The sequence below is a fragment of the Squalius cephalus genome (assembly GCF_949319135.1).
Source record: "Squalius cephalus genome assembly, chromosome: 1".
NCBI lineage: Eukaryota > Metazoa > Chordata > Actinopteri > Cypriniformes > Leuciscidae > Squalius > Squalius cephalus.
In genome coordinates, this window is record NC_137122.1 from 65,501,299 (window position 1) to 65,528,028 (window position 26,730).

Here is a 26,730-nt window from a genome sequence, read left to right on the forward strand (position 1 = left end):
CAATATTTTACATACTCATAATAATTACTTTTGCTGGTTCTTTGTGACAGCTTTTAGGAGCCGTTTACATGAACGCGTCACTGCATCAGCACCGAAAACATAGAAAGAGAGAGAGAGGGAGAGAGAGAGAGAGAGAGAGAGAGGGAGAGAGAGAGAGAGAGAGAGAGAGAGAGAGGGAGAGAGAGAGAGAGAGAGAGAGAGAGAGAGAGAGAGAGAGAGAGAGGGAGAGAGAGAGAGAGAGAGAGAGAGATAGGGCTGTCGCGATAACCGCAATATCGCAGTACCGCGCTACTGACATGCCAACCGCAGAGGAATTCAAGTTACCGCAGCAACCGCGATATTCGCGTGTTTTCTTTTTTCATAAGGCTATACCCTTCTTGTTTTGAACTTCGTGCATGTGTATTGAATGTTAAATAAGTTAATAATGATAATAAGACGTGGTGATCATGGTTTTATCATGGTGATTTGTACAGAGGCTTCGTGGATTTGCACGTAAGCCTAAACAGACAGTGAATGAGAGAGATCGACTGAGCGCGTGCGATTAACTGCGTTTGTCTTTGAGGTCAAGTCATATTCGTGAAAAGGTTGCCGTGTACAAGGAAAGTTAAATATTTGTCCTGTCATCCTTTTAACGTTTAAAATAAAGGGTATTTACCATGAATGGCATCAGCGACAGCGCTGGTCAGCATCCACAGCGCGAGGAACTCGCGGTCGCGGGAAACAAAACTCAGTGAGTCACGCATTGAATCAATGCCATTTGTCTCTATTAAGTGAAGCTTCAGCGTTACCTATGCAACGCATTGCTGGTCAGCTGAGCCTTGAAAAGTGGAGCTCAAAGTTAAAAATAATTAACCTTGTTTCATTACTATCTTTTAATGAATCAATCAGCGTTTTTGAACGTGTTGTTGAATGTTTATGACTCACTCAAAGACAGTCCGTTGCTGTAACAACTGCGCGCTGAGTGACAGGCTTTCAATGCGCAGATACACTGTTTAGTTTCGGTTTACTGGTTACTGAAAATGTACTCGTTTTTGTGCATGCTGACCACATCGTAACACTTATTTATATAGCAACAAATAAATCAAAATAAATTAATAAATGCGGTAAAACCGCATATCGCGCTATTGAGCCACTCATAATTACCGCAAGGGAAAATCCTTCACCGCGACAGCCCTAGAGAGAGAGAGAGGGAGAGAGAGGGAGAGAGAGCCCTTCACATCGCATGTTCCAGTGATGTGACTATCGCTCATGCGCACATCGCAATGTTGATGTTAAAACAGAATGTCGTTCAGCCCTACTTTAAATCCTACCTGTTGCCTTTCACCATCCACTTATTTGGCTGCTTTTGGTATCCCTTGACATGCCATCTCACTTTCCCTCTTTCTTTTTCTATCTTTAGCCCTGACAGTTTTTTTGCTTTATCCATCTTTTTCAACGACAATTCACTACTCGTACCTGCTCGCTCAGTGCTCACGGCGCCCCTCGCAATATTACGCTCGCGATATCTTCAATGTCAAAATTCTATGATGGAATTTTATGAGGGCGCCTACTCTAGCCTGTTAGTCCTCTAAAATGTTATATAACATTGAGGAAATGCAGAAATGATTTAGAAATGCACAACAGCAGCTACATATAGAAAATACCAAAAAAAGAATTGTAATTATTTATTTATTTTACCATTGCATGGTGCTGCGCCCCTATGCGCCGCATATAGCGCATACCCACTTTTTAAGCCACTGAGTGAGACAAACGGACCAAAATACCTTAATAGTGGTGTAAAACACTACAGGAAGTGTTTAGTCGAGACTAGCTGCAAAGCTGAAAGCAGAATCAAAGATACACAGCTTCCTCAAAAGCACTAAAATACATTAATCCTGTTATATACAATCTTAAGATAAGTGATTTCTACTAGATCTCACCCTCCTTTCTGTGGCAGATTTACCAGCTCTAACAGAATCATCTGAATTCTGTCTCAACACTAGGTATGCAAACAACGATTAAATCACTAAATTATAAATTACTATAAACAAAAATAGCACAATTTAAGTCTTAACTTATAAGAAGTAGAATATACATATATGGAAAATACATTATCAATTAAATATTATAATCCCCTGCAATTATTTGCATTACAGTGCAGCACCAAATGAATGCAGCACAAAATGAACGCTTAATGTCACTTCAGTATTACTCACTGAAAAAAACACAACAACAGTAAAATGGCACAATGACAACCATTTTGTTATTGTTTGTTATTTTGAACAATAAAAATGTTATCAACAAAACAAATAGGACAGATGGCATAGTATACCCCCATTGTAACACTGATAAATGAAGGTCTTAGTGTTTTCCCCTAAATTTAAAACAAATGCTTAGTTTGTGGTTCATTAGTATTAATGAAAATACATCAATAATAAAATAGTACAATGATAAATTCACTTATATTAAACATTGGACTTTTATTAACAAAATTGATAAGAAGGATGATATGCTATACCCACGTTGTAACAAATAAATAAAAGATCTTTGGATTGCTTAGTTTGTGGCTCATTATTATTTTGAATGAAAAACACAACTACAATAGAACAAAGACAAACTTACTTATATTAAACAAAGAAATGCAACTTTTATTTATAACTTTTAAACTCATCAGTCATTGCACCTAACTTTAGTCATGTGACTCCTGTGGCTCAACTTACCTCAGTATCTCCAATTTACACTTTATATTCTTCAGTCCAGTGCAGAACAGCTTCACTCCTGAATCCTGCAGATTATTATTGTTCATGTTCAGCTCTTTCAGATTGGTATCTGATCCAAGAACTGCAGCCAGAGCTGAACAGCTTTTTTCTGTTAAGTTACAATCATTTAACCTACAATAAATCACAACACAGAATTAGATGGCACACATACAGTACATTTTCTATAAACAAATATTAAATACATTTTTCATTATTTATTTTTACATAAACAGCATACAATGCATTCAAACAGCATTCATCTACAAAAAAATACTATTTCCAGTACATTAGCATTTTTTATTCAGTGACAAATTTCCTAGATAAAATTAAGCATGTTTGAAAAATTCACGTATATTCACATAAAATGTTAAAGCAGCGGAACGGGACACTGCAGTTCACAAAAGTTCACAATTTGCATGTGTTTTAATGCCTTGTCGGTTAAACATTTAATTAGCTGATGCGCTGTTCTAACGTGTGCGTTTCTCAGCACGTACATGTGAAGCTCACATGCACTAAAAGCCTGTCTACCAGCGCCTGGATACTGGACTAAGTTATCTTTCGAGTCTTATTGTGCTTATACTGTTAAATACACACAAGGTTTACATAAACAAAGTCAGTTATGTCTAAAGTGAAAGCAAACTTGAGAAAATTGAGAGAAAATCTGCTTGTCAAATGCGTGTATATTAGACGCGTCGCGCGCAACTCTTAAAGAGACAGTAGTAATAGTAAACACGCTGCCACTTGTCCTTAAAGGGATAGTTCACCCAAAAATAAAAATGATCTCATCATTTACGCACTCTAATGTTTTTCCAAACCTGTATTAATTTCCTTCTAATATTTTTCTAATATTAATATTTTGAATAATGTGGCTATCCAAACAGTAGCTGGTCCCCATTGACTTCCATAGGAGAAAAATATACTATGGAAGTCACTGGGGTACATCAACTGCTGGGTTACCCACATTCTTCCAAATAACTTTTATTTTCAACAGAAGAAAGAAACTTATTCGAGTTTAAAACAACTTGAGAGAGTAAATTATGATAATTTGAATTTTTAGGAGAACTATCCCTTTAATGTTAATAAAACAACACAATGCAAAGAGAAAATCACTCACTGCCCTTGACTGATAACTTTAATAGTAGCTTTAATAAGTATCAATGTATAATTTATACAGTGAAGTCCGTTTTGTTTTATTTTCATATTTGTTCATTTAATTACTTTCTTCAATGCTACTGTTAAATACACCTACTGTAGCTGAAAATATAAAGCACTGTTTAGCCTATTTAATTTGTATATTAAGTTGTGTATGTGTAATGTGTATCTTTGATCTTAATATTTAATAACAAAGAAAATAATGACAAATATTTTTATATTTTGTTACCTAAGGCTTTGTTTTTAAAATAGTGACATTAGATTGGCTGTAATGCTAAGTCACAAAATAGTAAAACCAACATAAAAAGAATCGTGATAAAATCGTGAATCGTGATTTTCCTGAAAAAAATCGTGATATGATATTTTTGCCATATCGCCCACCCCTAACCTAAGAACCTAAGAAATTGTATTTGTATTATTTCAAGATTAAGTTTAACCAATGACTGATGCCGATATCTTAAGAGTGCAGGGTGATCAATGGGTGATATATCATTAATTTAAAGATAGTAAAAAAGCATCCATAAGAATTACTGAAATTACATTTATAGTTTATTTTACTTAATATTCACTAAATAAAATAAAAAAAACATTGAAAAAAAAAACATTTTGAACTTTTTTGTAGAAAAAAACAACTTTAAATGTGTACATCACATATTATACAACAGGCTTTTGATAAATGTTTATTTGTAAATCTCTCAATCTACATATTACATTACATTATTATTACATTAAACTACAGAATTACTGATAAAAATAAGCATTTAAAATGTCTAATTACTAGGAGATACAGAGGGACTGTCATGGTGTGGTGCAGGCAGAAGAAGACGAAAGAGAATCTAAAGTTCCAATGCAAACATTTACTCACAATATAAATAATACAGGTACATAGAAGATGGGCAGAAGGTTCACACACACACTAAACGATGGAGATCGGACAAGGACTGACTGAACAGGGGTGCGTTTCCCGAAAGCATCGTTAGCCAACTATGGCCCAAGTTCCCTCGTTACCAATAGAGTTCAATGGACATTGCGATGAACTTGCGACCAGAGTTGGCCAACGATGCTTTCGGGAAACGCACCCCAGAATGGAACTTAAATACAAACACACATTACACTGATTAACAGAACACAGGTGAGATAGATGACGATTAGTGGTCGACCGATATTGTTTTTTTGATGGCCGATGCCGATGCTGATATCTTAGAGAGCAGGATGGCCGATAGCCGATGTAAAGCCAATATTATTATTATATACTTTATATTTATTTTAATCAATATTTTATCAATTTCAAATAAATTAGAAAACAAATCTTTAAAATAAACATGCTTAGATGGCAACTTCTTGTATCTGCAAACCTATTACAGTATTTTTCACCAATAAAGTAATTGTTTAAAAATATATGAATATGTGAATAAAAAGGAAGCAAACACTGTAACAGGGCACTCAGTAATCTGGTAATATTGTGCGCACTGGTAATCATATTTTTGCAAATAAAGACAAGGTAACACTAATATTACATACAGCACACAGTGAAAACTATATGAATATGACACAGTGGCCAACTGGATATAGCATAGCATATTTTAATATGAAGGATTTAAAGTTTTTCGATCGCGTCTCCTGTGAAGCTGATCTTCTCTTCGCATTCACTCACTTCACTCGACCGTCACTCGCAGTCACACGTTTATCAGGCTACAAATGCACACCTCACAAGATATCACAGCTGGATTCCATTAAATCTGCAAGGTTTGTGATATTAAATGTTTATTAGATATTCAGAGATTTGTTTAAATGATGTAGATGCGCATTTGCTGAATGTTGACGAGTAAATGAGAAAGTATTTTAGCCTGATTGTTTGCCTTTTCTGTTACAAACTAGATGTACCGCATGGCGGTACAAAATATGACCGCCGCTCAGGCCTGCACTGGCTTTCCACAAAAATAAATGACATGGAGCAATTTGGCTGTATTGCGTGTTTATGTATATAAGTTGTATATTTTAAAAGACTGTCTGGAGTATTCCTGTGGATCATGGATAATTTAGAGTTTTGTAATTATTTGCCATTACTATTTAAGTTTTATATCAAAAGTCAATAGTTTAGACACTTAACATCCATAATGTGAAAACGTCACATCCATAACAGTGGTTTTCCCTACATAATGTATTACAAAAATGAGTTTCAAAAACACACTTATTGTGTTCAAGCAAGTCTTTTTCATGCTACATCGGCAGTTTGTTTAATAATTCACAGAGTTTGTAGAACACTTGTAAAGTGTGTGTATTTCATGTTATGTCCATAACGCTGATAAAATGTATTCATAGGTTGTAAAATATTATATGAAATGTGAGGATTTAGGATAGTAGAACACTTAAGTAAATGTCCCATTGAAATTAATGGGATTTTATGGATTTAGGTGAAGAAAGTGTACAAATAATACATTTTGGTCTGTACCATGAAGAGAAAACTGATTCAACTATATAAACTATATATTTTCTGAAAGCGTAGACTCTCAGGATGTGATCTAACATGGCATGAAACATGTCCCACCCACCTCATTAGTATACTCCCCAAGCATAACACATTGGGTATTGGTAAATCGGGTATATGGCTGATACCTAAAAAAAGTAGTAGTAGTATGTGCATGTCTGTCTGTGTGTGTGTGTGTGTGTGTGTGTGTGTGTGTGTGTGTGTGTGTGTGTGTGTGTGACAGTATCATCCTAAACCAGCAACCCTTCGCTCAACAGCACCATCTACAGGCCGATGAGTGTACAGTCACTAAATGTGCACATAAATGAATTTATTTTATACCCCCCCATGGATGAAATTCTACGAAACTTAGCATACCCCCAGAGGATGTCAAGTTAATCATACACATGAAATATGGTGCAGTTCTGAACATCTCAACTGAAGATAGGGGCGATTAAAGCAGAATAATATTGCATTTTCATTTTTTATGGGAAGGGGCGCAAATCACAAATGAGTGATTATGGGCTAGGTTGATGTGGGCCCTTAAGACCAACATACCATAAAAATGTCTTCATCCTCGGTGCCACGGTTCAGGTAGTTATTTAGGAAAAACAGCATTTTTTGGGTTTGGGGGGGCCCAGCGCGGGGGGGGGAGTGGCCCCCGGGGACCAAACGAAATTTTTCCGTAAAAGTCTAGTGGGGCTACATGCCCACCAAATTTCATGTTCCCCGGTGTTTCGGTGTCCCTGGTATCGTTGACGAAAAATTCAGTAGATGACGGAAAAAAAAAAAAAAAAAAAAACTTTGACAATCGATTATGGGCTAGGTTGATGTGGGCCCTTAAGACCAACATACCATAAAAATTTCTTCATCCTCGGTGCCACGGTTCAGGTAGTTATTTAGGAAAAACTGCATTTTTGGGGTTTGGGGGGGCCCAGCGCGGGGGGGGGGGGGGGAGTGGCCCCCGGGGACCAAACGAAATTTTTCCGTAAGAGTCTAGTGGGGCTACATGCCCACCAAATTTCATGTTCCCCGGTGTTTCGGTGTCCCTGGTATCATTGACGAAAAATTCAGTAGATGACGAAAAAAAAAAAAAAAAAAAAAACTTTGACAATCCCTATATGACCGCTTTTGCTAGCTATGCTAGCGGCGGTCATAATAATATAAAAGCAACACTTTACTTTTTCGCATACCATTTACTTTCTTTGTTTACCAGTTCTGTCTAACAAAGTATTAGATATGACTGACAGAGATTGTAAACTAATGAAGACGGAGAATGTGAGTGAGCGCTGTGTGATCAGGCGCTGGTGTTCTCAGCACCGCCCGTCAAAATAAAAGTCCGGAGCGCCGTCAAAATAAAAGTCCCGCTTCCAACACATCGGCCAATCAGAAAAACGTATTGGCCGATGCCGATATTTTAAAAGTGCCAAATATCGGCCTATATATCGGCCTTGGAGATATATCGGCCTTGGCGATATATCGGTCGACCACTAATGACGATGATGACTAAACAGGTGACACAACTGAACTGATAATGATGGTAACCATAGAAAGGCAAATAGGAACCAAGCAAAACTCGAACTGAAAGTCCAAACAAACACTCGCTGACACGTGACAGGGACAACTAATATATGATGTGGTAATATATATGTACTTTATTTAAGCCTGTTTTATAAAAATCTCAATGTTTTATATTATAACCTTTCAGAATTTCATCTTACTTGTTGGCAATATAAATAACATCTGTACCAAATTACATTATTTCCCCCACATTATTTCCCCAATTATTTTTCCACAAGTATGAGCTAATATATAATTCTATACAAGTCATTAAAGTCTGGTGTATCATATGATACAAGACAAACATGCAAACATTTTTACATGGTCTTTTATATTTTTTCTAAAGGTTTGATAAACTGTCTCCACACAAAAATAAAATAAAATTCAGACTATTATTTCATATGTCAGGCTTTACAGGGATAAGTTCATGTTCATGATGAGGAATCACTATAGAGTAATGTAGATAAAACATTTTTCAGATGAGAGCAAAACATGACAAAATATATTAAAATACTTACAGAGCTCTTCTGGAGGTTTTGATGACTGCCGATAATCTAATGAGACACTCGTCTGATTTCTTGAATTTCTGAAGCTCAAACTCCTCCAGCTCCTCCTCTGATGTCAACAACACAAAGGCTAAAGCAGACCACTGGGCAGGTGAAAGGTCACCAGATGAGAGACTTCCTTTGCTAAGGTGGGTCTGAATCTCTTTCACCAGAGTTTGGTCGTTCAGTTCATTCAGACAGTAGAACAGATTGATGGATCTCTCTGCAGGAAGATTACCTTCTAATTTCTGCTTGATGTACTGAACTATTTCCTTGTTGCTCTGGTCATTGCCGTCTTGCTGTGTCAACAGACCTCGTAAGAGTCCTCGATTGGACTGGAGCGACAGACCGAGGAGGAAGCGAAGGAAAAGGTCCAGGTGTCCATTGTCACTCTCGAGCGCCTTGTCCACTGCAGTCTTGAGAAAATCAATCATGGTTTCATTTCTGTTTTCCTGTTGTGTAGACTCATGATCAAACACACTTGTCTTCTTGATGTCTAGAAACAGATGTGCATAAAGGGCTGCAATAAACTCTTGAATGCTCAAGTGAACAAAGCAGTACATGGTACCAAGAACGATCCCTGTTTCCTCCTTAAAGATCTGGGTACACATGCCTGAGTACACTGATGCCTTATAGATGTCAATACCACAGGCTTCCAGGTCTGTGTCATAGAAGATCAGGTTGTTTCTTTCCAGCTGATGAAACGCCAGTTTCCCCAGTGAAAGGATGGCGTCTTTATCCCAGGAAACATCTGGTGTGTATTCTCCATCATACTTTCGGCGGCTCTGCTGGATCTGAAAGCGGAGAAAGTGTGTGTACATTTGTGTCAGAGTCTTGGGAGTGTCTTCAGTGTTTGATTCCTGCAGTGTTTTAGAGATCGCATCAGCCTGAGTGTTTTTCACATCATTATTTCTTTTCTCCTCCAGAATGTTCTGGAGAACCGTGGCTGAAATCCAGCAGAAGACTGGGATGTGGCACATGATAAAGAGACTCTTTGATTGTTTAATGTGATCTATGATTGTGTTGGCCTGATTCTCATCGGTGAATCTTTTTTTGAAGTACTCTTGCTTCTGTGCGTCACTGAATCCTCGTATCTCTGTCAGCCGGTCGATGCAGTCAGGAGGAATCTTACTGGCAGCTGCTGGTCTGGTGGTGATCCAGATGAGAGCAGAAGGAAGCAGATTTCCCTTCATGAGGTTCGTTAGGAGAACATCCAGAGAGGCTGGTGACGATACATCACGCCACGTCTCATTACAATCAAACTTCAGAGGAAGGCGACATTCATCCAGTCCATCAAGGATGAACAGCACTTTGAATTGATTCCATCTTGTAACGTTCAGTCCTTTTGTCTCTGGGAAGAATTGAGTTATAAGGTCCATCAAACTCAGTTTTTCTTTCTCCTTTAAGTTCATCTCTCTGAAAGGAAGAGGAAATATGAAGCGGATATCTTGATTTTCTTTTCCTTCAGCCCAGTCCAGAACAAACTTTTGCACAGAGACTGATTTCCCGATGCCAGCGACTCCTTTTGTCAGTACAGTTCGGATCTTCTTGTCTTGTTCAGGAGCTTCAAACAAATTTGTGCATTTAACTTGTTTCTCTTGTGCTTCATGACGCCTGGAAGCAACTTCAATCTGTCTCACCTCATGTTCAGTATTGACCTGTTCACTGCCACCCTGAGTGATATAGAGATCTGTGTAGATGTTATTCAGAAGTGTGGAGTCACCTGGCTTCGCCATTCCTTCAAACACACATTGATACTTCTTCTTTAGGCCACATTTCAGCTGATGAATGAAGAGCAGCTCATCTAAACACAGGAACAGAAAATAGACAGTTTTAGTCTTCATTTTCTCTCCTACATTTATAAGAGACAATCAGACAGATGATCATGAGTCTCTTACCTTCTAGAGCATCAGCAGCTTCATCTTGCTTCATCTCTCTCAGGTAATGTAGTGTGAGATCAAGAGCTGATTCTTTGATACTGGATCTGTTCTCATTAAAGTCCTTCACAAAGTGTTGTGTGTTCTCTTTTTGTAATATTTTCTTAAACTTCTTCAGCTCATTCTTCAGAAACGTGATTATTTTGCTCTCAAGATCCTACAAACAAAAGAAAGAGAAAAGACACAATTTAAACCAAATTGTACATCTACATTTTGTCAACACAATTTATTCTATAACTATAATATCTATAAAAAAAAATCTAGTTAAAAGACTAACATGTTAACCAGCTGATATTTTTAACAAATAGAAAAATAAAAAATATATAAGTGCTTCAAAGGAAAAAATGGATCTGGGGGAATTAAATAAAATGTCTTTGTGCAATAACATATTTGTTTGTTAGAATATTAAACATTTATAAAAATGTGTTTTCCTACCTGGAAGATTCCTAGAAGATTGTCTTTGAAATTCTCGTGGTTCCTGTGAGTCTGAACGTCTGAGTCTAATGTCTCATATTGAAGCCTGTAATCAAATAAATAAAATAAACACTGATTTTCCGGGCAAAATTTCACAGAAAGAGAAAAAGCATTAGCTGTGAATACTCTGATAATTATTAATCAGATCAAATATTTATCAGAGTATTCAATGATAAATATCATGATAAATGATTCAATGATAAATAATGATAAATATTGGATCTAGAAATGTTTCATGATTGATATTCACTGATACAACTTTTAAACACAGACAACGTGTGATGTCTCTGACCACTTTCCTGTCTTCCAGTTTATTCAATCCCGCCAACTAATGTCTAGCTATCCTAAGAATGGGCCAAATAAATATCGTAAATTCTCTAGAAATAGCATTGATCATTTTAAGTCTGCCATTGGCAATATTATATGGGATGAGGTACTTGTGTCACAAGATGTTAACAGTGCATACAGTTTATTCTTAAAGTCTTTTAATAAGGCCTTAGATTTATCATTTCCGTTGACGAGTACAAAATCCAGAAATAAATACTCTAAGGGGAAGCCGTGGATATCTGATGAATTAAAAAAGCTTTCCCGGAAAAAAAAAAAACTTTATAGGAGGTCTATTTTTAACCCTTCTTCAGTTAATATTGAAACTTATAAAGAAATGTAAAAACCACTTCACATCTTTAGTAAGAAAAGTAAAGAAAGCATATTATTCAAATCAATTTGCACAAGCTTCTAAAAGCATTAAGACAACATGGCACCTCATTAATCACTTACTGAATCGTACTAAATCCCCATTTACTGCCCCTGTAGTAATGAACAGTAAGAAGGGGGTTCTCTCTAACCCTGTTGATATTGCTAATGGCTTTAATGATTTTTTTTATATCGGTTGGTTCTGAACTAGCATCTAGCATTAATGGTTCGGATATACATCCTTGTTCTTTAATCAAAGGTCAATATCCTCCATTCTATAATTTTGACCCACCAACTGTTCAAGAGGTTCGTAATATTATTTTATCACTTAAAAATGCAGCCCATGGTCATGATGGTGTTCAATAAGTGTTCTTATTAAAGAGACAATTGACTATATTATTAAACCTCTTACTCATATTCTCTCACTGTCTCTGAAAACTGGAATTGTCCCTCGGGATTTGAAAGTTGCTAGGGTTATACCAGTTTTCAAGACCGGTGACTCCAAGGAATTTAGTAATTATAGGCCAATATCAATTCTCCCGTGTATATCGAAAATCTTGGAAAGACTTGTCTTTTCTAGATTATTTAATCACCTGGGGCCGTATTCACAAAGCATTTTATCTTACCACTAGGAATACTCCTAAATCACACTAAAAGATTTTAGCTAGGAGTTTTCTCTTAAAAGTTATTCACAACACCTTTCAGACCTACTCTTAGTAAAGAAAAATGACAACTCCTAAACTAAGAGTGAGTCTTCGTTGCTATGGATGACGTCATTACTCATGCACGAGCTTGACTGAAGTGACCACCTTGATTGGCTGATGATTGTAACGCGGGAATGATTCCAAACACCTCCCCTACGATGATGAGTGACAGGTGACAGGTCTGAGAATGCGTGCGCTACACAAGTAGTGCGAAAGACGGAAGATGATGAATAACTGAATAAATAGCCTAAATGAATAAAGAGTAAGGCAAAACAAATAGCCTAGTAGCCTAATGAAACATATGGATTGATGCAATATCTTTGCAACATTATTGAATTAATCTGTCACTATATGCCTCTGCCTACGTTTGCAAAGAGAAGAACATTTTAATTTGATTCACAATGAAACGTTACAATTAGTTTACATGCAATGAGTAGCCTAGTTTTGGTTGTTGTTGGTGGCGGCGTTATTGCATCCCTAGTTATGCCTACAATGCAGAATTGTTCCCTCACGATTGGAAGCTCCTGTAGCGCCGCATACGCATTTCAAAACATCGCAACGTGAAATGCCACAAAAAGCGGTTTGTGAATAGGTCTTAATGAGTTAGGAGTCCTCTCGACTTCTTTTAAGCTGTCCCAGGCTTAGGTGCTACTTTTAGGGCTAAAATGCTTTGTGAATTACTCTTAGTCAAAAAAATGAGGAGTCCTGAAGTTACGAGTGACACGCCCATTATTTTTAGGAGTTGCTCCTAAATTCGCCAGTTAGGAGCTCCTTTTAGCCTTAAAATTCTTTGTGAATACGGCCCCTGGATGCCAATAATATTTTATACAAACATCAATATGGTTTTCGGAAGCGACACTCGACTGAGCATGCCCTTATTCAACTTGTGAACTATATTTCTTCAGCTCTTGACAATAAAAAATTTGCTCTTGGAGTCTTCCTGGACCTGAGTAAGGCATTCGATACGGTCAGTCGCAATATTTTGATTGCTAAACTTAGCAGATACGGAGTGGAGGATGTTGCTTTGAGATGGTTTAGAAGCTACTTAGCTAACAGAGAGCAATATGTATACCTGGAAGGCTATACCTCTATGAACTCACAAATTATGATTGGGGTCCCTCAAGGATCAATTTTGGGGCCTCTTCTATTTTTAATTTATATTAATGATATGGCCACGACTTGTACCAAACTCCTCCCAGTACTATTCGCAGATGATACAAATCTTGTAGCCTCTCACCAAGACTTTAATATTTTAATCAAAACGGTCAATGAGGAACTACCATGCATTGCGGAATGGTTTTAATGGAACAAACTTACTCTTAATATAAAAAAATGCAACTTTATGATTTTTTGTAATACTAACAAACATTACCCTATAGAATTATCAAAAATCTTTATTAATAAGACTCAAATCGAATTGGTTCAGCATACCAAATTTTTGGGAGTCATTATAGATAGTGGTCTTAAATGGTCTAACCATATCAACTTCGTATCTAAGAGGTCAGCTAAAATGTTGGGTATATTGAGGAGGGTTTGTCCTTTAGTTCATTCCTCAGCTTTTTTAACTTTATATTATAGCTTTTTGTTTCCATTCATTAATTATTGCAATATTGTCTGGGTAGCTACCTATCCTACCTACCTGAATAAATTAATAGTCATACAGAAGAAATATCTTAGATTTATTTCTCATTCAAATAGATATGCACCCTCGGCACCCCTTTATAATAAATTCAAAGTTCTCCCTATTGATAAGGTAAATATTTATCAAACATGTCTACTTATGCATAAGTTTATATATAGGAAACAAGATCTACCAGACTCTTTTCAGAGTTTGTTTATCCCTATCTCACATGTACACTCATTTCAAACTAGACATAGCAATAATACTTTATTCTTACCATACGCACGAACTACAAGACATCAATTTAATATTTCTTTCAGAGGTCCTAAGCTCTGGAATGATTTAAGTCCATCGTTGCGATCAATGTCCTCTTATTCTGCTTTCAAAAAGCATTTGAAGAGACTACTATTGTTAGCCTGACGCCTTTATGTAGTCCTTTCTAGGTATTGTTTGCTTTTTTTGCATTCTTATCTAGATTGATCATCTTTTGTTATTGAATTGTTGCTTTGTATTGTTTTTTTTTTGTTTTTTCTTCTGCTTATGCTCTTGCTTTGTTTCGTTTGTTGTTGTTTTTTTTATTTTTTTATTTTTAAGTGTTTAGTCTGCATGTCTCATGAGTTAATATGAGCAGGAGTGGAACTCTGTACAAGCCTAGAGTGGCTTCGTTCCCTCCTTGCATAGTTTTGTACTTGTACTAAACATGTGCTAAACAAATAAACTAAACTAAACGTGTGACAAAAAATTAGAAACTTATGAAATACCTTTTATTAGATGATGGTGTTTTCTCACTGAAGAATGGTGGTTCTCCACGTTTAGACTGATCACTCTTCAGAGACACAGAGCTGGACACATGTGAGCCTGATCTTACACTGATGACACAAAGAACAGAGAGAAAACACTTTAGTAAAGGAGGATCAACTGTGTGTGAAACACATCTGTGTCTTTATCTAATCCTCCACAGAAATACACACACTCACACAATTTACTTTTTTATAGTTAACTACTATTTTATTTTACTGGCTCACATTAGTTTAACGATTTCTTTAATATATATGAGAGAGATTTAATATGTTAAAAAATACTTCACTCTAATTTATGAGAACATTTCAAGTTTTTGTTTATTGACAGAAATAGAGAGCAGAAATGTCTGTGTGACACAGTTGTGTTAGCATACTTGAATTAAATTAAGTGTATAGTTGTTTCCTAATGTCTGTCAATAATTGTATGATCTAAAAACTGAAGTCGTTTATTTGGATTAATTCAGCATCTAGAAGGTTATTAACAAATTATTAACTGTGATATTTTCTATAGAGCAAACAGGGCTTTATAGACAATGTCAGAGTTAATTTAAGAAGTTAAAAATAGAAATTGTGCAAAGCATGTGCTAATATGCTTAAAGTTGTGTTATTGACAGGGAAACACAAAGTCCAGCAGAGTTTAAACTGATGAAAACAGATGCAGTCTTACCTGTGTTTCTCTGAGAGACTCATCTGAGAGAGAGAGTCCTTTCCTCTTTCCTCTGACATACTGCAGCTAAACTGACACTGAAAACTGATCAGCACTGCTTTCTGAAAACACTCAATCCTTCAGCATCACCTGGAGATCACACCATTTTACACAGATGAAGAACATCTTATTTAAGACAATGAAGAAGTGAACGTGCGCCCGAAAGCCAAAAATGGCGTAGGCCAAAAAAATATTCAGACTTGTAAAACCGTTCGTCCGTTATCGATTATATTTCATCTAAATGTTTATATCAGAAGTAAAACATTTTAAATCATTATTTTATTTATTTAAACTGTTATTGTGAACATGCACTGTATTTATGATTATGACTCATAATGCAGATGTACGGTTCTCCTTCCTCTGCCGTTAGATATAACGTTAGGCTAATGCGTCAGTTCCACTAAACGGCCCAGCGCGCTCGCTGCCGCGGACATGTAGGAATGGATGGATGGATGTTTCCTTCATGTGACAGGCTTGGTGAGTGAAATTATAGTTGTATTATGTTTCTGTATATGTATAATTTTCTTAAAATGCTCTGTCTAAAAGCGACCAAAAACGACATTTAACTCCAGCTCACCATCGGTTCGCCAAACTGCTCCGTCTCCAAAACGTTCGTACACATAGGTCACAGTTTGCGTGCAGGTGCGCACATTTTCCCGTCAAGTTTGTTTTTATAAATCACAGCTTATGCGTCGGGAAGAGTCGTCCGCCTCTCTCAGGGCCTGTTCTGTGCGACGCAGCGGTGATAAACGACGCCCAGATGCTGTTCCTTTCGTTTTCCTCTTCTCCGTGTGTTTCACAGGAGGGTTTGGAACAGCGGAACAGTTGCACACCGACACCTACTGCACTCGAGCGGGATATTATACCACATACATACCGGTATATCTCTATAAATCCTGTTTAAAATCTCTTAAATAGACATTTCAACAGTGCATCTGTTATATTCCCTGTTTCTGGACTATTATCTAAGATGCTGGATATTGTAAATGACTGACATCCCGAGGTTTGCATTTATTATACATTCAAGTTTTGTTTTGTGTTAGGACACAATGATTCATAATTCATAAAATAGAGCTGGATATGGCCAAAAATATCATCATAATTTGTTTGTTCACAATTAAACTCCACAGAGTAAGCTATCTTTTAATTTAGGGCCCACCTTTATTTTTTATTTTTCTTCCTAAAGTGTGTTTTATTATATTTTTCTGGATTCTATGTTTTATGATTGAATACAAATGTAGCATCAAATATGGTGTGTTTTGAAATTAATAAAAACTTTCATTTTAAATGTAATCAGACAGTTTCAGTGTGTGTTTAACAGTAGTTTTTCTCAGATGAAACGGGGAAAAGCTTGTGAAGTGACTCTGAAGAGCAGCTCTGGAGATGAAGATCATGTGGAGTGTCCTCATACAGTGAGACTGTGTGTGTGTGTGTGTGTGTGTGTGTGTGTGTGTGTGTGTGTGTGTGTGTGTGTGTGTGTGTGCAGATGCTGAAAACACAGAGAGCCTCATACCTGTTTGAGTTTGTGTAGGAGACTGTTGTCATGTTGATTTATACTGTGTGATAGGCTGTTAGATTAATCCATTTAGACAATCAGCCATAGTTTCATAAAAACATATATAATTCTTTTAAATTTCTCTTTACATGTTTATTGAGATCCCCTTTGTGCAGCTGCAGCAGGGAGCCCGGAGAGCCCAGAGAGCCCAGCCGAGGAGTGGACGAGGCTGGCGATAGTGACGACTGCTCAGCTGGAGACGGCTCATCCGGACAATCCCACGGGCAAAAAGCTCAAGAAGAGAGCACAGCTATGGAAGGGCAAGGGGAAATTCACTTCCCAAAAGGCAGGCACCACATAGTCTATCCCAGTGTGTCACTGACTGTGTTGCACTTGGCAAAAACACAGTAAATAGACAGTGTCGGAAGTTCAGTTTTTTTCTTTTTTTTATAAGCCTGAGGTAGTCGTGCTTCTACGGCTGCTGTCTCCTCTGTTACGGCCTCTACTGCGTCCTCATCTGGCACCAGTGTCCAAAGGACCAGACAGAGTTAGATGACAAGCTTTGTGAGAACACCAATTGGCCCTGTCAAACAAAGCAAAGTGGATGAGGAGTTATCTAAAATGATTGCACTGGATTTTCAACCTTTTTCAATCGTCAGTGACACTGGATTTAGAAGATTCTAGAAGGCAATTGATCCATCATACATTTTACCGAACCGAAAGACTATATCAAACACTCTGATGCCACAGCTCTACAGCAGAAGTAAAGAAGAGGTGAAGGTGAAAGTCAGCAATGCCTCTGCTGTGTGTCTGACGACTGATGCCTGGACGTCTCGGACAACTACAAGTTTTATGGCAGTCACTTGTCATTTTATCGATGAACATTTTACTCTTTCATCACCTCTTCTTGACTGCTTTTCATTCACTGACCGACATACTGCTGACAACCTGGCAGCCGAACTTAAAAAGATATGTGAAGAGTGGGAATCTCAAACAAAGTGGTTGCTTGTGTTACTGACAATGCCAGCAACATGAAAGCAGCTTTCCGGAAAGCTGAATGGAAGCACTTGCCATGCTTTGCCCACACATTAAATCTGATTGTGAGGGAAAGCTTAAACCACATTCAAGGGACAGTGACACAAGTCAAGAGTGTTGATGAGTTTGTCTATCTATGTTTGTTCATGTTTATGCATGTTCATGGTATGAAGCAGAGGTGCTATCAGCATCTGGATGTGGTGGACCAGTACCTCTCCCTAACCCTGACCCTAACCTGACCCTAACCCTAACCCTGACCCTAACCTAACCCTAACCCTGACCCTGACCTGACCCTAACCCTGACCCTAACTCTAGCTGCACATTGACCTCTGGGTCCAGATGTTGGTGACCACAGGTGCTCAGTCATTATGGCTACTCTGACAAGGTGAACTCAGATCCTGGAAATGATGAGCACTGTGTCATAATCATTAGTCTAACACACACCAGTGTATGGATGTATGCAGAACACATGCAAACGTAAATGTCTACAACACACTCTTATTTCTGTTTAAGTTAGGAGTTATTGTAAAGAGTTTCATGTCATTGTGGGAGAATCTGCACCAGTGGCTGAGCCAGAAGGGTGTCCCAGTGTGGAGAAACCGCATCAGTGTTTGTTGAATTATTGTTATTCTTACCATAAATTAAATCACGTGATAGTATTTATAACTTGAATTGACAGTTAATTTATTTAGTTTGCAAACAAAGTCTTTCTCCATTCTCCTCTACCTGGCGAACTGCTGTTTAGGTGAGCGCATTTACGTTTACATTTATTAATTTAGCAGACGCTTTTATCCAGAGCGACTTACAAATGAGGAATACAACAAGCACTTTTTCTCGAGAGAAAGCAGTAGTAAGAGAAGTGCTATCAATACATGGTGTCAGTCATTGTCTGGAACAGTGAAAGCAAGGAGAGCACTTTCTGTGAAGATGTTTGTTGTTATTTTAACAGTCGTGAGGAGAATGATCAGTTAAAGAGTTTCAGAATCAGTATACACAGTTTCTAAAGGACGTTATCGTGTGTGGAGGCCTCGTATCCATAGTGCGGTCTCACTTAAAGGGTTAGTTCGCCCATTTAAGACATGAAGTTGTATGCAATCCTTACCAGCACTATAGTGCATACACACTGACCCACTCTGTGGTCACCTCCCTGGTCAGAGTTCTGGCCGCTGGAAGTTTTTCAAGAAAGTAGTCCCGTTTAGTTTCCGGGGGCTCAAAACTGTGCGTTTTTACGTGAAAAAATTATATGCGTTTCAAAGCTTGATTAATTTACATCACAAAAAACACGCCAGACAAAATTCATACCTCAGTTTTTAATCGGCACTATTTACTTTCCATTTCTATCAATCCGCGCTGCTGTCAACGTCAACAGTGCGCACGTTCCGATAACTACAGGTGATTCAGAATAAAGCTGCACGTGTGGCTCTCTCATGTGGGTTTAGATCAAATGTTGACAAAATGCATGAAAGCCTCTCATGGTTTAAAGTTAAAAATAGATTGGTGTATTCACTAATGGTATTTTTATTTTACCTATAGTGAAAACCAAATCAACTCAACGTTCAACGTTCAGTCAGGTACAAGGCGATGTGTGAATGGAACTCTCTCCCAAATACTATTAAACAACAAAACCCTCTGTATGGTTTGAAAACATCACTTAAGAAATATTACCTTCAAAGAAATTAAAATAGTTAATATTAATTTAATTTAAGGAGATACTGTTATAGGGTTCTTAGTTATCTTATTTTTTATATAGATCTATTAGGAGTAGCAACTTTTTTTTCTTTTTTTTTTGTGATTTAATGGCGTTAACTGTACAATATGTATTTTCAAATGTTGTGTAATGTCTTGTGAGTATGTGTGTACTGTGATGTCATAAACTGTATTGTCACATGGTAGATTGTAGGACCCCAGGAAGAATAGATTTTAGCTTATGCTGAAGCTAATGGTGATCCAAATAAAACAAACAAAAACCCCAATGATGAGAGATGTTGATGTATCGGCTTAAAATATGCTTATTCTATTCTGTGTGTGGATGGAGCTTAACTTGCATCAATTTGATAAATATTAGAACCTCAGTGTGTCAGAAATACGGGGGGAACCCCCCCCCCCCCAAAAAAAACCCAGCTGTCGGAATCCATTCCAATCGCCCAAAGCTAAAAAAAAAAAATATTGTCAGGGCTCTGACCAGTAGGCTATTGAGACGTTTGCTGCAATTTGATACATCTTAGAACCTCATTGTGTAATAAACATAGGGGAACAGAATCCGACGGCAAATAGTTCAGCTGTCGAAATCCGTTCCCCCACCCCAATGATGAGAGATGTTGATGTGTATCGGCTTAAAATATGCTTATTCTATTCTGTGTGTGGATGGAGCTTAAACAGCATAAATTTGATAAATGTTAGAACCTTAGTGTGTCAGAAATATCGACGGCAAAAAAAACAGCTGTCGGAATCCGTTCCCCCACTCCCATTATGAGAGGTGTTGATGTAATGGCTTAAATACTGCTGATTTTATTTTTGTGCATATTGTGGGCAAGCACTCTCCTTCGTCCCAGCCGCGCACATCCTCACGGTACAAAACGTTTTCTCTGAGCTAGGAATTCCTATCGCACAGGAAAAAACCATGGGCCCTGCAACATATATCGAGTTCCTAGGAATTAATTTGGATTCAGTGTGAGAAAATCTCCTGGGCAAGCACTCATTTTCCTGTTTCCTCTTTCTGTCCAGCGAGCATTGGTCTCACAGCGGACGGAGTGAGAACTTTCCCGGTAGAGCACTTACGTTTTCTCTTTCATCCAGCGAGCATTTGGTCTTACAGCGGATGCAGTATGAGAAAATCTCCTGGGCAAGCACTCATTTTCCTGTTTCCTCTTTCTGTCCAGCGAGCATTGGTCTCACAGCGTACGGAGTGAGAACCTTCCCGGTAGAGCACTTACGTTTTCTCTTTCATCCAGCGAGCATTTGGTCTCATAGCGGATGCAGTGTGAGAAAATATCCCGGGCAAGCACTCATTTTTTCCACTTCCTCTTTCCGTCCAGCGAGCATTGGTCTCCCAGTGGACGGAGTGAGAACTTTCCCGGTAGAGCACTTACGTTTTCTCTTTCATCCAGCGAGCATTTGGTCTCACAGCGGATGCAGTGTGAGAAAATCTCTCGGGCAAGCACTAATTTTTCCTCCTTTCTGTTTCCTCTCTGTCCAGCGAGCATTTGGGCTTAGCGGAAAAGCGCAAATCCTCCCGATCGGTCATTGTAAAACTACAACCGCTCCCCATTCACAGACTAACAGGGGCCGTCAGACCAGGCAGTGAGCCACCATTACGGGCCTCCCCGGTCAAGCATCCAGGCCCCTTCTCGAGATGCCAGTCCGCCAAACTTGGCACTCATTTGGGGGGTCTTCAGTCCGGCGGCTGTCCTCTGCTCTTTAGCCTTTGGGGGGAGTACTCTGGGTTCGGGCCGAACTCCGAGTTTGGAGCCCTCCCTCCGGACAGCACGCCAAATACGCATTAAACTTTACCCCTTCGATTATATGTAAGTGTGAACTCGTGAAATGATGTTTTATTAACAAGGTTCGGGAGGAGCACGTTCAGATAATTAACACAAGTGGAGAGCACTCAGCAATCAATGGTAAGAGGTGTTTATATACTCATCAGTCTCACCTCATTCCATTGACAGTTTTTGCAGCATCCCTCCACCACCCCTTCTCCATGCTTCTAGTCCTAAACACTTACATACGGGGGGAGTACTCTGGGTTCGGGCCGAACTCCGAGCTCGGAGCCCTCCCTCCGGACAGCACGCCAAATACGCATTTAACTTTACCCCTTCAATTATATGTAAGTGTGAACTCGTGAATTGTGTAATAATGATAGGCGGAACAGAATCCGACGGCAAATAGTTCAGCTGTCGGAATCCGTTCCAATCGCCCAAAGCTAAAAAAAATAAATATATTGTCAGGGCTCTGACCACTAGGCTATTGAGACTAGTAATTTGCTGCAATTTGATACATCTTAGAATCTTATCGTGTAAGAAACATAGGGGGAACAGAATCCGAACAAAAAAAAAAAAAACCCAGCTGTCGGAATCCGTTCCCCCACTCCCATTATGAGAGGTGTTGATGTAATGGCTTAAAAAATGCTGATTTTATTTTTGTGTGTGGATGGAGCTTAACTTGCATCAGTTTAAAGAATATATTTTTTGCCTTTTATTAATATAGTATCAAGAAAGTTTGACGAACCGGGACTTGAACTCGGGTCGCCCAAAGCTTATTCTATTCTGTGTGTGGATGGAGTTTAAACAGCATCAATTTGATAAATCTTAGAACCTTATTGTGTACGAAACATAGGGGGAACAGAAACTGACGGCAAAAAAAACAGCTGTCGGAATCCGTTCCCCCACTCCCATTATGAGAGGTGTTGATGTAATGGCTTAAAAAATGCTGATTTAATTTTTGTGTGTGGATGGAGCTTAACTTGCATCAGTTTAAAGAATATATTGTTTGCCTTTTATTATGATAGGACAGTATAGTATCAAGAAAGTTTGACGAACCGGGACTTGAACTCGGGTCGCCCAAAGCTAAAAAAAAATATTGTTAGGGCACTGACCACTAGGCTATTGAAGCTAATAGTTTCCGGCAATGTGATAAATCTTAGAACCTTATTGTGTAATAAACATAGGGGGAACAGAATCCGACGGCAAATAGTTCAGCTGTCGGAATCCGTTCCCCCACCCCAATGATGAGAGATGTTGATGTATCGGCTTAAAATATGCTTATTCTATTCTGTGTGTGGATGGAGTTTAAACAGCATCAATTTGATAAATCTTAGAACCTTATTGTGTACGAAACATAGGGGGAACAGAAACCGACGGCAAAAAAAACAGCTGTCTGAATCCGTTCCCCCACTCCCATTATGAGAGGTGTTGATGTAATGGCTTAAAAAATGCTGATTTTATTTTTGTGTGTGGATGGAGCTTAACTTGCATCAGTTTAAAGAATATATTTTTTGCCTTTTATTATGATAGGACAGTATAGTATCAAGAAAGTTTGACGAACCGGGACTTGAACTCAGGTTGCAATAAGCTGAAAAGCAATTCATTTAAGTGTGTAAGGCCCGTTATATTGGTCCAATTTCCGGTTCGCCAATACACGGGGAAGGTATCACGTGTTACTGTCCTTTTCTCATGCAAAGTATTGGTTGGTTACATGCAATACATTAATCATGTATTCTCTCGTTAATTCATCTGACTCCATAAATGAAAGGTTTTAATAATATCTGTGCCTCACTAAAAGTGAGCAAATGTTTGACTATTCCTTTTAACCATTAAATGAACAATGTCAAAATCAGTTAGAATAATCACATGTAATAATTTAATATTTCAGATATCAGAGATCAATTCCACAATCAATTCAAATATCTAGAACATGGTTATACATTGGTTACACCAAAGAATCTTACCCAGTTTGTACCTGAGATAGAGAGAGAGAGGAAGAGGGAGAGAGGGAGAGAGGGAGAGAGAGACAGAGACCCTATTCCATTCGTGTCCAGCAAAGAAGAGCCCCAGATAGAGCATGCACACCTTCCTTTATCCTGTTTGCCCAGGTGATATTGGGGATGGGGAAAACCACCCTCAAATGGCTTAACCAGTTTCTCTAAACTTCTATAAACCTTATTAACTTTTATTTTATCTATCTGGATATGAGATATCTGTACCACTCACTATTACATTTCAAATGACACCAAAAACATAACAGTCAATGATAAACATTCACATTAAACCATATTCTTGTGTGAGTTCTTAGTAGTTTGCAGAAGTGAGGTCGTATGGGGGAGGTCAAATGGTAACTAGATGTACCGCATCGCGGTACAAAATATGACCGCCGCTCAGGCCTGCACTGGCTTTCCACAAAAATAAATGACGTGGAGTAATTTGGCTGTATTGCGTGTTTATGTATATACCTAAAAAAAGTAGTAGTATGTGCATGTCTGTCTGTCTGTGTGTGTGTGTGTGTGTATGTGTGTGTGTTTGTGTATGTGTGTGTCTGTGTGTGTGTGTGTGTGTGTGTCTGTGCGTGTATGTATGTGTGCGTACATGTGTGCGCGTGTGTGTTTGTGTGTGTGTGTCTGTGCATGTGGATTTGTATGTGTGTGTATGGGTGTGTGTCTGTGCGTGTGGATGTCAGTGTGTGTGCATGCTTGCGTTTGTTTGTATTCCTGCATGTGTGTGTGTGACAGTATCATCCTAAACCAGCAACTCTTCGCTCAACAGCACCATCTACAGGCCGATGAGTGTACAGTCACTAAATGTGCACATAAATGAATTTATTTTATACCCCCCCATGGATGAAATTCTACGAAACTTAGCAGAGGATACCCCCAGAGGATGTCAAGTTAATCATACACATGAAATATGGTGCAGTTCTGAACATCTCCACTGAAGATAGGGGCGATTAAAGCAGAATAATATTGCATTTTCATTTTTTATGGGAGGGGCGCAAATCACAAATGAGTGATTATGGGCTAGGTTGATGTGGGCCCTTAAGAGCAACATACCATAAAAATTTCTTCATCCTCGGTGCCACGGTTCAGGTAGTTATTTAGGAAAAACTGCATTTTTTGGGGTTTGGGGGGGCCCAGCGCGGGGGGGGGGAGTGGCCCCCAGGGACCAAACAAAATTTTTCCGTAGAAGTCTAGTGGGGCTACATGCCCACCAAATTGTGTTTCGGTGTCCCTGGTATCGTTGACGAAAAATTTACGGGGGCCCCAGCGCAGGGGGGAAGTGGCCCCCGGGGACCAAACGAAATTTTTCCGTAAAAGTCTAGTAGACCAACATACCATAAAAATTTCTTCATCCTCGGTGCCACGGTTCAGGTAGTTATTTAGGAAAAACTGCATTTTTTGGGGTTTGGGGGGGCCCAGCGCGGGGGGGGAGTGGCCCCCGGGGACCAAACGAAATTTTTCCGTAGAAGTCTAGTGGGGCTACATGCCCACCAAATTTCATGTTCCCCGGTGCTTCGGTGTCCCTGGTATCGTTGACGAAAAATTTACGGGGGCCCCAGCGCGGGGGGGGGGGGGGAGTGGCCCCCGGGGACCAAACGAAATTTTTCCGTAAAAGTCTAGTAGACCAACATACCATAAAAATTGCTTCATCCTCGGTGCCACGGTTCAGGTAGTTATTTAGGAAAAACTGCATTTTTTTGGGTTTGGGGGGGCCCAGCGCGGGGGGGGGGAGTGGCCCCCGGGGACCAAACGAAATTTTTCCTTAGAAGTCTAGTGGGGCTACATGCCCACCAAATTTCATGTTCCCCGGTGCTTCGGTGTCCCTGGTATCGTTGACGAAAAATTTACGGGGGCCCCAGAGCGGCTGGGGGAGTGGCCACCGGGGACCAAACGAAATTTTTCCGTAAAAGTCTAGTAGACCAACATACCATAAAAATGTCTTCATCCTCGGTGCCACGGTTCAGGTAGTTATTTAGGAAAAACTGCATTTTTTTGGGTTTGGGGGGGCCCAGCGCGGGGGGGGAGTGGCCCCCAGGGACCAAACAAAATTTTTCCTTAGAAGTCTAGTGGGGCTACATGCCCACCAAATTTCATGTTCCCCGGTGCTTCGGTGTCCCTGGTATCGTTGACGAAAAATTTACGGGGGCCCCAGCGCGGGAGGGGGAGTGGCCCCCGGGGACCAAACGAAATTTTTCCGTAAAAGTCTAGTAGACCAACATACCATAAAAATTTCTTCATCCTCGGTGCCACGGTTCAGGTAGTTATTTAGGAAAAACTGCATTTTTTTGGGTTGGGGGGGGGCCCAGCGCGGGGGGGGAGTGGCCCCCGGGGACCAAATGAAATTTTTCCATAGAAGTCTAGTGGGGCTACATGCCCACCAAATTTCATGTTCCCCGGTGCTTCGGTGTCCCTGGTATCGTTGACGAAAAATTTACGGGGGCCCCAGCGCGGGGGGGGAAGTGGCCCCCGGGGACCAAACGAAATTTTTCCGTAAAAGTCTAGTAGACCAACATACCATAAAAATTTCTTCATCCTCGGTGCCACGGTTCAGGTAGTTATTTAGGAAAAACTGCATTTTTTTGGGTTTGGGGGGGCCCAGCGCGGGGGGGGAGTGGCCCCCGGGGACCAAACGAAATTTTTCCTTAGAAGTATAGTGAGGCTACATGCCCACCAAATTTCATGTTCCCCGGTGCTTCGGTGTTCCTGGTATCGTTGACGAAAAATTCAGTAAGGTGACGGGAAAAAAAAAAAAAAAAAACTTTGACAATCCCTATATGACCGCTTTCGCTAGCTACGCTAGCGGCGGTCATAATTAGCCCTTTGTCTCAGACCAGGGCCTCAACCAGTATTTTCAGTCTTACAGATTCCCTCCTTGATCCCGTGGGTCACATTCTGATGAACACTTACGGGGTCACAGTAAGACGTTTGTTATAATCCTTGAAGATGTAGCACAAAAATTGTCTTTGCAATGTTGGCGTCTGTAGAAGCTCAGTGGGCTGTGTTCACCTGCAGAACACCTGTTCTCACCAGGTGTATAGCTTGAGTCCAGCAGGTGGATGAATGCGTTCAGGTTCTCTTCCTGTAATCCTGTGACGTGTGCAAAGTTCATAGAGTCAATCTGGACCTTTTGTGACTTGTTCAGTTGACGTGTCATTCCTTCATGGAGAAACTTCCGCTTCCCTGGCACCTTCCCCACGATGATGATCTGACCCTTCTTGACCAACCCTGTCACCTCCAGCGGTACGGTGGTCTGGGCAGACCTCAGTGGATGAAGGGGTTCTCCTTGGTTCACACTGCTTTGTGTGAGACACCTGA

The 26,730-nt window shown here is 39.4% G+C and overlaps 1 protein-coding gene across 2 annotated transcripts in view; it reads right to left on the reverse strand.

Annotated features, from left to right (window-relative positions):
- The window catches only part of LOC307159639 (NACHT, LRR and PYD domains-containing protein 3-like), a 63,588-nt gene extending 47,396 nt beyond the window's left edge, over positions 1–16,192 (reverse strand). For both annotated transcript variants that reach the window (XM_079873114.1, XM_079873113.1), the window contains exons 1-7: positions 15,975–16,192; positions 15,359–15,487; positions 14,653–14,760; positions 10,835–10,919; positions 10,361–10,556; positions 8,436–10,266; positions 2,700–2,870 (exon numbers count right to left, since the gene is read on the reverse strand). In XM_079873114.1, coding sequence (XP_079729240.1) covers positions 2,700–2,870; positions 8,436–10,266; positions 10,361–10,556; positions 10,835–10,919; positions 14,653–14,760; positions 15,359–15,417 — 2,450 coding nt within the window. In that variant the 5' untranslated portion in view covers positions 15,418–15,487; positions 15,975–16,192. The remainder of the gene's footprint in view (positions 1–2,699; positions 2,871–8,435; positions 10,267–10,360; positions 10,557–10,834; positions 10,920–14,652; positions 14,761–15,358; positions 15,488–15,974) is intronic.
- Positions 16,193–26,730: the final 10,538 nt, after the last annotated feature.